Genomic DNA, 13539 nt, shown 5'->3' with positions numbered 1-13539 from the left:
GAACTCAATAAAAAAAACAAAATACAATGTCAACATATAGCATACAGCCCTACATGTTGGAACCTGAATCAGACCCTGAAAACGAAGTGGAAAACAGCAACCCACAGCAACGAATGCAGCAGGATGTCTCTCTTTGGTAAACTCACCAGCCATCGTTGGAAATAACTTTATCCCACGTTTTCCACCCGCCTGATGTATTTGTACATGCCCTTGTTAACCAGTAGAAGGTAACCAATCACCCAACTTTATCCCCCGGGACGTTACAAGGATTTCCAAGTAGAAAAAACTCTCTAAAAAGACGCGTTTTTCGTCGCCATGGAAACCGAACGGAGAGCGTGCTGGAACTCAAACTCAAACTCAAACATGCGTTTAGGTGATAAAAAACAGTGCCGTTGACATGTCTGGTGAGGATTCAACACTGTAACACTGTAGAAAGCTCAGAAAACATGAAATACCATAATAGCAACCCTTTAAGTGCAGATGAGAACTCACTCAGGATGGACTATATATATGTATTTACATCTAATCCATCAGGTTACATTCATAGGTTGTCTGAGGCACTTATAGCCACTTTCTTATACATATAAGTTCCTCCTTGTTAAAGCACTATGTATGACTCCACTCAGGTGGCAAAGTATGCATGTGTCAAAGCACCATGACTGCTAAAAGGCGAAATCCTTGGTCCATTAGTGACTATGTAAAACAATGTGTAAGCAAGTGCTTTGTGTGGAGGGGTAAAATTTACATCTTAGGTTACTTTATTCCTTGTTTTTATCTTCTTTATGTGCATTGAAGAGATAGAATATATATTCAAGGAAAGCAAAGGCATAATGATGTTTCAGTCTGCAGGAGAGAGAAGCGGAGGAAGCATAAAAAACACTTCATGAAAAGTGTAATTTAGGTTAGAAGTTCTGTTACAAATGTAAGATTCATGGGATATATGACTGACTTGGGGAAAAAATGAAGAAGAAAAGATGAATTTCATTAACTTCATCTACTCTTAACAGCCAACCAGAAGCCCTGGCAGCGGTTCAGCCACACCTTCAGGCACACCCACAAAGAACTCCGCCCTCCAGGACCTGTACATCCCCCCGCCCCCTGCTGAGCCCTACACACCCAGGTAGTTTGTCTGCTTCTTGCACTTAAAACCTTGAACTTGAAAAGGGAACAAAGTGGAACTACTGGCAGCAGAGACTAGCTATGATGTGATGGCTGGTAAATATCTGCCTCTCATGTTGCCATAGAGATGAGACAGGAGCCTTGTCTGGAGATGAGGCATCTCGTAACCATGGTGGCGTCGGCGTTGCTAAGCGCTCTGAGTCACCAAACTCCTTCCTGGATCAAGAGTCTCGCCGGCGAGAAGAGGAGGAGCCTGTTTACTGCACCACACCTACATACGGTTCGATCTTGTGATTATCGAGTGTTTGTGGGAGAGCCGACTTCGGTCTCATCCTGCTGAGCTAAACCGCTTCTAAAAACTGTCATGAAGGTGGAAAAACAGAAAGTGATGGAGCTCATTTACTCCTGATGAAATTCCTGTAGTGACATAAACAACTTTAAGGTTGTTAAACTCCATTATTATTGAAGTTTTTCTTTAAATATAAACAATCAGAGGATGAAAACATCTTCTTCTCGTTTCAGTTGAATCGCACCAACTCATTTCTGTGAAACTTTGTCATGCAACTCATAAGATTTAGTTCACTGACCCACCTGCAAAGCTGATGTTAAGATGTGTAATTTCTATGCACTTGTAGGCAGGCTGAGGCCCATCTCCATGCCTGTGGAGTGCAACTGGGTGGGCGACTATGAGGACCCATCCAAGCTGAACAGAGAAAACCGCAGAGGTGAGCACCAGCATGTGGAGCTTGTCTCCTGAGGAAGCCTCTGAGATATTAAACGCCAATGTCTCTTTAAATTATAAAGAGATCAGTTGTGTGTGCAAATCAATGTGGCCTTTTCTCTTATTTTCCCTGTGATTAGCATCACAGAGGAACTAAATAAGAGAGGATGAGAGCTGGAAAGAGGTAAAAAGAGCTAGACAGTTGGTACAAAGGGAAAAGGAAATGAAAGGCAGTCGTGAAGAGAAGAATAGAAGAGGCAGAAAGAGAGGAAGGGAGGGATAAGAGGAGGCTGAAACAGAAAAAAAAAGACCATTCTCGCTGACCTCCACCTGAATCACTCACACAGTTGCCATAGCAACTCTGACAGCAGCTCTTCTCGGTGTCTCACTTTCTTCTGGTCGCTGCCTAGCAACCAGCGAAGGACAGGAGGGAGGGAACTGCAGAGAAAGAGAGGTAAAATAAACCTGAGTTTGGAGGGAAGTTAAAAACATTCAGACCCATTTACTCACACATAAAAAAATAAATAAATAAATAAAAAAATACAAAAAGTTTTGGTCTTCTTGTCTTAAGATTTATGTTTGACTGAACTTCTTTTCAAGGCCTCTGGACTAAAAAAAAAAAAAGTATTATAGCCTATGTCTAAAATACTATAAATATGCACATAAATGCATACTTTACCAGCACATTTGTACAGCCTTTTTTGACAAAAGCTAAACCAAGGGTGTTGTAGGCGTTTTAAGAGAATATATTTGCTTTTTAATCTCACCTTTGCGTAGGCTAACAGTTGTTCATGTACTTGCTTAAATGCTGAGCTTATTATCAGAAGACTCAACAAGAGGACACAATTGGATACTTTACCTGACAGAGTTGCTGGAATTGTAGGGTGTAAACAAGATGACTCCTAACAGATGCTAAGTCTTGCGTTTGATGCATATCATCCTTTTTACTATTGATGCTCTTATGCTGCAACTGGTAAGATTGGTCCTGACACTGCCCCTAGTGGTTACTAGCATACTTCTGCTTGCAAACATGTTGCTTTAAATTTTAAGGATGTGCCCACACAATGCTTCAAACAAACTCAAAAGGCAATCATGATAACACATGCCCGTGATTAACAGTAAGTATTTTTTCAACCTCACAATAAACAATCTGCATGATATTTTGAATTAAAACTTGAACTAATGATATTGTCATGACACACTTATGTTTCTTCTATATCTAACCATAAAAACTAATTTAACTGAGGATTTGCCATTTATGAGTATGTTGCGACTCACAGCCTCTTACAGAAAACTTAGATGCTATATTTTAGTTATTGTGTTTTTGTTTAATATTCTGAGTTGTTTAAAATAAACTTGTTTAGCTTTAATTTACTTATAATCCATCCATCTATCTTCTATAGACACTAATTCAGGGTCCTGGGGACTAGAGCCTAACCAAGCAGTGAGGGTACACCCTCAAACTACCAGTCCATTGCAGGGCTGGCAAATTTTTAAGATACAATATTGTGGTTGAGTTATTGTTTTGCTTCACTAAATGTAGAATAATGGGGGAATCTTTGACTAACTGTTTACCGTCCTTCTATGCTTGTCGTGCCAAATGGAGGAGAGAGAAACTGGCTGTAGGATGAGTGTGTGTCCATCTTCTCGTAAAGCCACAATACATCCACATGGCACTTTAAACAAAGTGAAGTCATGCAGCTTTGGGAAAAATGTCTCTAAAATCAAATGAAGCAGCCCACAGGAAATTATAGGACCAGAGGTTGTGACTTTCTGTTTCTTTGTACAGAGCCACAGTGCCTTTTTTCTTCATTTAATATAAAAATCTTTGACTTTGGATTGCACATAATCAATGAAAACAGCAGGTGATGGGTAACATCAGTTGTTTTAATCTGAATGTTGATGACAAAAACTTGCAAGGTAAAAGGAAAATTTGCATGTGATCACAATGTGGCTTTGCGTTTTATTTAAATTACGGCACTTGGTGAATCCAATGTTGATGCTTTGATTAAAGGTCAGTATTAATAATTTCTCTCTCCAAAAAAATGCTGACCTGATAACTTGTATTTTATTTTTATTTTATAAATAGTAGTGTGATAAAAGTATTGCTCCCCATATTTTTCCCATTTTAGAAGAATGTGTTTTGTCATTTTTTATTCAAGTGTAAAAAAGAAGACGGGCAGCTTTAAGTCCACACATAACAGGCAACTATCTTTAGACACTTTGTTACCAGTAAACGCATAATTTGTTCCCATTTCCTATGTTGCATCTACAAAAATGGCCAAACAACATGGACAGACTGAAAATAGTCATTTGAAGCAACAGTGTGATTCCCAAGGAGCTATTTCCTGCAAATTTGTCTAATCTTGGCATTGTGTGCAGTGTGGACTTAAAAATATAAAGAAGTTGCAATCTGGACTATCTGGGGCAGATGACCAGTATCCAAAAATGAAGAAATAGGACAAATTTAACAAAGATCTGACATTAGACCTATTGGGCTCTTCTAGACATTCATCAAATCCATCTTCAGTAAAACTTAATCAAAAGTTGTTTTTTTGGAAGGATGGCTGCCAGAAAGCCAGGGAATTCATGGAAATGGTCAGAAAAAGGTTGAGGTGTGCCAAATGGGACAATGACTGGATTAAAAATGAAAAGCAACAGGTCTGTTGGAGCAATGAATCCTCCCCAGAGCTCAGACCTTAACTTTACTGAAGCAGTGTAGGATCATCTTGATAGAAAATGGATGAAAAGGCAACAACTTTCAAAGAAGAGCTTCAAAATATCAATCAACAAATCTTGGGACCTATTCTTTGAGATTTCTTTAAGAGTCTGAGACAACTGAAATACAGATTGTCTAAGAGAGTTCAGACTTTTAAGCGGTACCACATTTTTCACTGTAAACGTCTGACTGGCCCAGCATGCCTCATCGACCTTTGTGAAGACTTATTATGAGCATGCTGGCATGACAACATGATGCTGAATGTGTGTAAATGTTTTATATGCTGATGTGGTTCACAGAAGCCTCATTGATGCGCTACGTTGGACTCTCGGGTGGGGATGAGCGGACCAGTTCTGAAGAGTACTCCTCCCACACGGCTCGTCCAGGCAAGCGGTCCAATGACACAGCTAAACGTGCTAAGAGGCGGAGCCATCACAGCCAAAGCCCATCCCACTATGTTCTTCAGACAAACCAAAGGGATTCACCTCCAAGAGACCCCGCCTCCATTTATCACGTAAGGCAATCATTTAGATTAAGTATTACTCCTTATCTTCTCCTTTAACATTTTAAATAGTTCTTTTTTTCTGGTTCTTTAAAATCAGTTTTGTTGTTTCAGCTTGATCAGCAGCCTGGTGTTTGTTACCGCTTTTATAAATAGCAGATACATAGGGATAAAATGAATAAATTGTTGAAGAAACATGCTGTGAGTCAAGAGAGTGAATGGATGCTGCTTTCCGATTTGTGCACAACCCTTTATGACTTGTCTTTGGCGTAAAGATGGTGAGCAGCAATCAATAAGAGTAGCTCTCTCTCAGGGTTGTGTACGTTTCGGCTAAAAATGGCAGAGGTGCATGTAAGTTAGCAGGTAAAAGTTTTCTTGAGAGCATTCTGGTCTTTGATTTCATTTTTGAAGTGGCTGAAATAATCTTACAATCTTCAGTTATGATCTGAAAAAAAAGGAAAAGAATAGATATTCAACTTTATTAACTAGATGCTATAGATAAGTTGACAGCAAAGAATTACTGACCACAGCCCTCAGAGGCTATATCATGAAGCTATAGCTAACTGAATGCCACAGTCTGTGATTTTAGTTTTATTTCTTTTCCTTGTTTTTGTGTGATATTTTTGCCTTTCTCTATATTTTTGTGAACTTCTTATTGATTTACATTCTACACCTCATGTAACCTTACTTCCTGATGTATCCTTTAAAGCTCACCCTCTCCGTTTTGTGTCGTTTTTTTCACGTCGTTTGAATGTTTACAACTTGTTCTTGCCACACCAACATCTTTAGTTTTACTTCAGGTTTTTCTTTGTTCAATGCCAGCCAGTTTCTTTGCTTTTGTCACTGAGTCCCCAGGCTCTTTTGCTGCTGCAGGGCTTTTTGCTAGCTTTGAAATGAAATTATTTTTGACATCTGCCTCCCCTGTTAGTCTTGCATTTGGGTCCTTCCTCTCATCCTGCCATGGACCATGGCGCTGTAATTTGACATAAGAGTAAAAACAGTCGTCAGAAACATCATAAACTAACACTGCATTAGCCTGAATAAGCTAATGTCAGTTTTTGTAAACCCAAAACTAAAACTAAAACAGAAATACAGAGTTATAATTTAGCATACAGATGTGTGTTTCTGGCTTTGATATGTTTTGATAGGTTTATCAAAACTTCATTTATGTTTACTTCATTTATTTGAGAGGCTCTGTGATGCATTTTGTTTTGGCTAATTTCACTCTAGCTGCCAACTCCAATTTCATGCTAATTGTAACAGAAGTGAAATCTGTTCTGCTCCCTTCTGAGCCTATATCAGTTTGTAATGTGTATTTCTAAAATAAAAATACCTGCTCAAGTCTAAATATGCAAATGATCCTGCAGTAAAAAGAGGGGGCTTGCAGAGCTTAATGAGCTGTTGCACCTGGCCGATTGACTGGAAAAATGGCCCCAACAAGAGAGCTGTGAGTAGAAATAATGGAAAGGATTATAAAACTCCTTTAAGGGGGTAATTAAACTTATTTTGGTTGTTTCCTGTCAGTTGTGTCTAAAAAGTTACAAGTAAGAAGATAGGGATGTTTTAAGAGGGAAACATTCAGGTAGACCAATGAAGATGCCAAAATGTCAGGACAGAAAAGTCAGAGCAAAATGCCTGATAAACGGAGAAGCGCAACAAAAGTGACTGACAACAAATAAAAACAAACAGGAGTCAATATCTATTTCCAAACTAGAAAAAAATAAGCTAAAGCAAAAAAAGCAAACCATGTAAACCATCAGTCTTATCTGAGCAGAAGAAAAGACAGTTACAGTGGACTGAAGAGAAGAGCTCATGGGCTGTCGTTCACTGGATAAAAGTTATCTAATGTCAGTTATTCATGTTATTCAGTCATGAATCACAAATTTGCATTTGGCAAAGAGATGATGCTGGGACATTTTGTTTAGTACAGTGAAACAGTTAAAGATGACTGTCTGCAGTAAACAAGCAGCTAATTTCCACTATCAATGGCGAGATTAAGTTGGTGTTAAATAACAGACCAGTGGAGATGACAGCCAGTAAATACACAGGTACTACATGCAAATGTGGAGACTTTTCTTATTACCTAACATCATAGATAGGAAATGGAATTTAAATCTTTCTTTCAGAAAGACATATTGGCTCCATCATGACCAACAAAGAGTCTGAATCTTGATCATACTGGAAGTTTATGGACAGCTCACTTCTGCAAAGCTTATTTGTCCACAACTATAGAGAAAAGTTCATTTATTGATTGATTTTCTGAACCGTTTAGTTCAATTAAGAGTTGTGGGGAAGCTTGAGCCCATCCCAGCAATCATTGGGCGATAAGTGGGGTTCACCCTGGACCACCAGTCCATCACAGGGTACAAGAAAGTTGGAAAGTAATAAGTGGAGTCCATGACTCAAAGAATTCAAGATATCTTAAAGCAACTAAATCATAATTGTTGTTTTGTTTAGTCTCCTAATCTGATTTAAAAAATAAAATTTGCTATTAATTGCAAGTTTGTTATTTATTTGGCAAAACAGCTGAATAGACATCCTCAAAGTGTCTTGATTTCATACTTTTAATGATTCTTTTATGATCCTGAACTTGAAGGAAAAAACTGTGACCAACTTCTTATGTTTATATTTGAACGGGGGCGCAGGTGATGTCTTTGACATTACATAATGATTTAGTTACATAATAACTACAGGTGAAAATCAGAATTTGTAAATCCTCTTTTTATCGCCTTGGTACTGATCTATAGTCAGAGCTCAGATTTGAGTCAGACATTTCAGAAAAGCGTTTTTATGACAAACCTTTGAGCTTTTTCCTCCGAAAATCAGCGCTGCAGTCAAGTGTGTTCTGAGCGAATGCTGACTCGTTATTACCCCCTGTCACTTCCATGACATCTGGTCACCCCGCCTGTCTGTCTGAGCTCGGTGCTCTGCGATCCAGACAGTCGGTTTGGTCGTCTGTGACCTTATCCATTTTGACAGCATCTCTTTGAAAATTAAAAGAGTTTGCATGTGTGAGCCCGAGTGGCCGCGCCGCAGTGTGTGTTTACAGTGTGCATGGTGCTGCGATGGCAGATGGCGTGTCGGTGGGTGTGGGCGGGTTCATGTCATCTGTCCAACGGAGCGTGGGGTTGCGAGTGACTGAGCTCCAGGCTCTGACCTGTGTAATATTGTGACATCAAAACTGGTCTGTTGCCCCATCTGACCTGTCAAAAGGTCAAGTCTTAAATGTAACTGAGGTGGTTAAAAAAAAAAAAAAAAGTAAAACAAGTGCAGCCTTTTCAGTTCAGTCGAAACACACACCATTTTTAATTCATCATGCATTAGGGACAGTTGCAGGTTCTTTGGCTCAACCCTTCAGTTTGCATGGATGAGGCACCTGATTTTGATGAAATTGTAGCTGTCCAAATGTTCCCCTAAGCCAAGACTGCAGGGCTAGTTTACAACTTTAACTCAAGCCCAAAAGGATGCAGAAATCAAGCTGGCAATGCTTTGGGTGAATAAAGCTGGTTGCATACAGGAAGCAGTATGTAGGATGGATAAAGCGAATTATTATATTAAATATGCAGTTATATCATATAAATCAGCCCATAATGTTTTGCTGACTGTGTGTGTGTCACAGAACCCCCCCAGAGCTCTGTTTTCTCACACCTCCTCCATCACCTGGGTGTCCTGTTGTGTCACCTGAACCTCCCCTCTCACCCATCTGTTCTATGTTTAGAGGTGTGAAAAAGGCTAACGTCCTCCATGAGGTTGACTTCTCCGTTCCTGTGTGCGCGTATGAGGGAGAGCTAATGAGAGACGAGACATCTTTCTTTCTTTTTTTTTTTTGTCCATGTATGAGGCCTGCTCTCATCTCCTTGTCGCCTCTGCTCTCCCTGAGATCTGTCAACATTTATACCCTAAGATTCACTGCGGCAAACAAAGGCCACTGATTCATCCTGACAGCCTGCTCTTTCTTCCTCTCCCTCTTCTTCTTTCTAACCTCTCAGACACACCAGCAGTCATCCTCTTTGCAGTCAAAGAACAAGAAGAAGAATAAAGGTAAGAGCCACCTGTTCAGTCTGACCGGATGCTGCTAGCTGTGGTTCTCCCCCACCATAAAACTTCAGCTATGACATTATTTTAAAAAACAAGTTACTTTCAGGTACTTTGGTGACATGTTTTTTTGCACAAAAAAAATAAAATCGTTATGTTTCATTAATAAGAGAGTAGACACAACATTCAGAGTATTTTTTTGCTTGTCTTCGTGTTTTTTTTAGCTGTTTGCTCACCTGAAAACACAACTGAGGTGGTCAATGCAGCAAAAAAAAACAAAACGATATCAATAAAAGAATGGCTGTACCTAGTAGCTGCTGGTTGTTTTAACATTAAGCTAAAGATTTTTACCTTCATTATATTTTGCATGTCATTCAAAGAAATGAAGAGCTAGAGTCATGCAACAGTTTGCAACAATGACATGTTTAAGTTTGGACTGAATCAACCAAACGCAGCACATAAAGTAGCATTAGATCATTAGATTAGTAGCTTACCTTTTGCTGAAACTAGACTCTAGTTTAAAGAATATGCTCTATTAATTCAGCTTGTCACATTTTCATTGTTCCAGATGAATACATGATGCTATTTTTGCACCATCCTTTTTAGTTAAAGATTAAAAATGTCACACAGCCTGTGCTGTGCATATGTCAGAGAGATATTCAGAGCACAGAGCTCCCGCACAGTTGTCCAAAGAAATCTATTAAAACATGCTGACGCTTGCTTGGTGTGTTGCTTCGGTGCTACATAGCGACTGGGAAACCATTGTGCATGGTTGTGATGTACATTATGAAATGTGCTGTCTTGTGGAGGGCACTAGTCAGAGTCAGAGCTTGGTTAGCATTGCAGCCACTAAGTCAGACTTGTTCCCTGGTGTTGCAACGGTTTGTATAAGATTTACCTCTGACTTTTTCTTGTTTTTTCAATCACTCATTAATGTTTTGAGTTAAAAAGATTTTCCGTCACATTGTAGTTGTAAAAAATGATTCGTAACTGATGGCACAATGACAGACAAAAAGGGCTAGTTGTGGTTTTGCTTGTGGGTTAGATTTTGCACCTTCATGCAGCCTGTGCAGAAAGCTCTGTTTGCATTTTAACACATCGTGCTCATTTCACAGATTTTGATGAGTGTGCTGCAGATTGGGCTGCAGATGAGGCAGATTTCACTGAATTTAAGATAAGATCTTTTTCTATGATCAGTTTTTCTTCCATTATTCATTTTCCCTCATATTGGGAGGATTCTGTTAATCCTACTGTCTTCATCTATTTGTCCTTTCCAACATGTTGGACAGGCTTTTTTTTTTTTCCCCCACAGGCCTTTCCCTTGCTGTACCATCTGCCATGAGGAGAAGCTCTAAAAGCTTCAGCTCTGACTGCACAATTTGATGACAGCTTTGTTTGTTTACAGCAATTAAACAAAAGTATCTAAATTGATATGATAATAATCATTTGTGACTCCAAATTGACAATTCTTCAATCTTACAATTACATATTAGTACTTGTTTCAGTCCACAGTGAGGAAAGGTTTTCATTTTCTGCAACACTGAACAACTCTGTTTTGGAGCCAATTGATGATGCAGTCAGTTTGTGGCCTGCAGCTGTTGCAAAAAGAAAGAAAAAATAACGACAATAATCAGTTTTGAGGAATACTTTTGTACTTTTCCAGGAAGAAAATGGTACACACATTTTAAGGGTATAAATGATTAATTACATCTCAAAATGAAAAGCTTTCCATGCTTTCTATTGATTTTTGTGTGTGTGTGTGTGTGTGTGTGTGTGTGTGTGTGTGTGTGTGTGTGTGTGTGTGTGTGTGTGTGTCCTGCACTGTGCAGGTAAGTTGTTCCCTTTAAAGATATGCTACTGTAGAGATAAATGGAAATTTGAGTTAAATAACTTCTTATGCAGTTCAGTAGAAGTTTATTTGTGGTCTCAACTGGAAGCTGAGTTGTCCTCTGGTAATCTTTGTTAAGGAGCCTGCAGTGAAAAATGATACGGTGCTTCTAAGCCAAAAACAAACAAACAAAAAAAAGCCTATTTTTATTAAACACCTCTTATTGTACTGCAGTGCAGCAACACTGTGTCAGACACTTGGATCCAGCCTAAACCTTTGCCAGGAGTTGAGACTGCTTTACTTTTTTGGCTTTCTGTAACAGCTTTTCCCTCATACTGTCATGAGAGACAGGAAGTGAGCACTTAAATGAGGCAGTAACCCCTGCATGGGGCTTCTGTGGACAGCTTCTTCTTGTTTGACTTCAAGCTTTTTTTTTCAGTTTTATTATTTATATTCTTTCTGGTTACAAACATTATGCCTGTAAGCTTCTTCCGTCTTGTTCCAGGGCGAGGTTTGACTTCCTTGAGTCGGAGGCGTGTATCCTGCAAGGCGCTGGGCAGAGGAGACTGTGAGGGCTGGTTGTGGAGAAAGCGGGATGCGAAGGGTTACTTCTCTCAGAAGTGGAAGAAGTACTGGTTTGTCCTAAAAGACAACTGCCTGTACTGGTACATCAATGAGGAGGTATGAATCAAGCATCAGGTTTTGTGGATAGTTTCTCCCAGACTTTGTACGAATATCTGAGAAAAACAGGCCCAACATGAGACGAGTCAGCTGGTTTTATTGTAATATAGGTAAAATGATTTGTTGGTGTGTGTATAAAAGGAAAAGTGTTATTTGTCAGGCACCATTTGTCAGGAAAATGAATTGATACATGACGTCCTGACACCAATTTTCATTTAGTAGAAATAACCCCTCTGTTGGGAGGTTGGCACTAACTAAAACTGCTTAAACACTGTTTATCTCCTATAGGAGATAAACATAATATATGTATGTATATATATATATATATATATATATATATATATATATGTGTGTGTGTGTGTGTGTGTGTGTGTGTGTGTATGTATGTATGTATGTGTATATATATAATGTGTATTAAACATATCCAATTATTTCTCACAATAATTGGATATCTGTTGGTCATATTATTACTCTACATATTGTTATCATATATTAATTTTGTTACCCCTCAATATTTTTCTGCAGCATCATGAAAGTGATTGATGTTTATTAGAAATAGTGTAACATTTCGCCTATTATTGATCCACATGCCTTGACTGCAAGAGATGATGAAATTTACATACAGTTATGCGTGCAGTTAAAATGCTCATCTACTGCTGGTCTATAAAGAATAAAATAAAGTTACATTACTTTAAAACAACAGGACATCAACTGTTGGTCAAGTTGTCTGGAAATATTTAACTTAAATTTGTTCATTTGGCCTTTGTAGAATGAAGAGTTAAAATTTTTAGTACCCCTTAACTTTTCATTTGGCACCATCATCTATTAAACATTGGTTGAGTTCTTTGGTTTATGAATAAATCCATGCAGAGCAAATTATTTTGTGACCCATCACTAAGCTCTGTGTTTATGAGAAAAACTGAACATACTGAGATAGTAAAACGTCAAATGATAACCACACTAGAGCATTATTGTTATGTAGTTCAGCACCAGAACATGTTCAAGTCTCGAACACATGAAGAAGCTGCATGGGTTGGTTGAATCATATCTGATTTATTTTAGTTTTTTTGTGTTAGTCTGTTGTTTTTATTGTTACTTTTTAATCTAGACAAGATGCAGGATCCACAGAGCCATGACAGCCGGTATGATATCAACATTTGTTGTCATCAACATGAACATTTTTCTTGGACGCTTTCATTTGGACGTCTCTTTTTTTTCTCTTTGTCTGTTCAGGATGAGAAGGCAGAGGGTTTTGTTAGTCTTCCAGAGTTTAAGATTGACCGTGCCAGTGAATGCAGAAAGAAATAGTAAGTGCCTGAAGAAAACAAGTCTATTGCATATTTATGTGTTATCTCCTTCATGTGCAGCTCACATGCTCCTGAATGCATGAAGGTGTGCTGGCAAAAAATAACCCTCTCTGTCTCTCTAGTGCTTTCAAAGCGTGTCACCCCAAGGTCAAGAGTTTCTACTTTGCAGCAGATGGAGTGGATGACATGAACAGGTACGGCAGTGAGTGCTGTACAAGGATGCAACAAGGAAGATCCCAGCTGCTTTTCTGGAAAGCCCAAAAACAAATATGTTTATTTTATTTAAGGATAAAAATCTATGTTTGGAAAAAAAAGGTGGATTTGAAAGATATTTCCATACTCCTGCTTTAAATTACAAATGGACGGTTGGTGTTAAAGGTTAAATACTTTTATCAAAACATTGAAAAGAAAGAATTTAACTTGTTTTAGAGTCTGAAAAGAACAGACCTGAATATGGAAGTAGAAGGGCCAGATCTAGAAAAAGATTTATGAGGAGGCAAAAGGAGGTCAGGAATTTTCCATGCATATTGACTTCGGTTTGACACTTTTCATTCAGAATAAGGTGTAGACATGGGTCATTCTCAGTCTGACAGAGCTTTTAAAACGTCATGTGGCTCCATCTAAAAG

General features: G+C 38.6%; 1 protein-coding gene across 1 annotated transcript in view; it reads left to right on the top strand.

The window, feature by feature from the left end:
- cnksr2a (connector enhancer of kinase suppressor of Ras 2a) overlaps positions 1–13539 on the top strand; it is a gene marked incomplete at both ends in the record, with an annotated part of 69037 nt that overhangs the window by 39997 nt on the left and 15501 nt on the right. Inside the window, 8 exons of the mRNA XM_079260180.1 lie at positions 1008–1120; positions 1245–1399; positions 1755–1844; positions 4859–5073; positions 9051–9102; positions 11430–11605; positions 12839–12912; positions 13035–13106. Coding sequence (XP_079116306.1) covers positions 1008–1120; positions 1245–1399; positions 1755–1844; positions 4859–5073; positions 9051–9102; positions 11430–11605; positions 12839–12912; positions 13035–13106 — 947 coding nt within the window. The remainder of the gene's footprint in view (positions 1–1007; positions 1121–1244; positions 1400–1754; positions 1845–4858; positions 5074–9050; positions 9103–11429; positions 11606–12838; positions 12913–13034; positions 13107–13539) is intronic.

Source organism: Telmatherina bonti, assembly GCF_933228915.1.
Source record: "Telmatherina bonti genome assembly, chromosome: 20".
NCBI classification, from domain to species: domain Eukaryota; kingdom Metazoa; phylum Chordata; class Actinopteri; order Atheriniformes; family Telmatherinidae; genus Telmatherina; species Telmatherina bonti.
The sequence above is the reverse complement of the archived record's forward strand: the minus strand, read 5'-3'. Positions and strand labels throughout refer to the sequence as shown.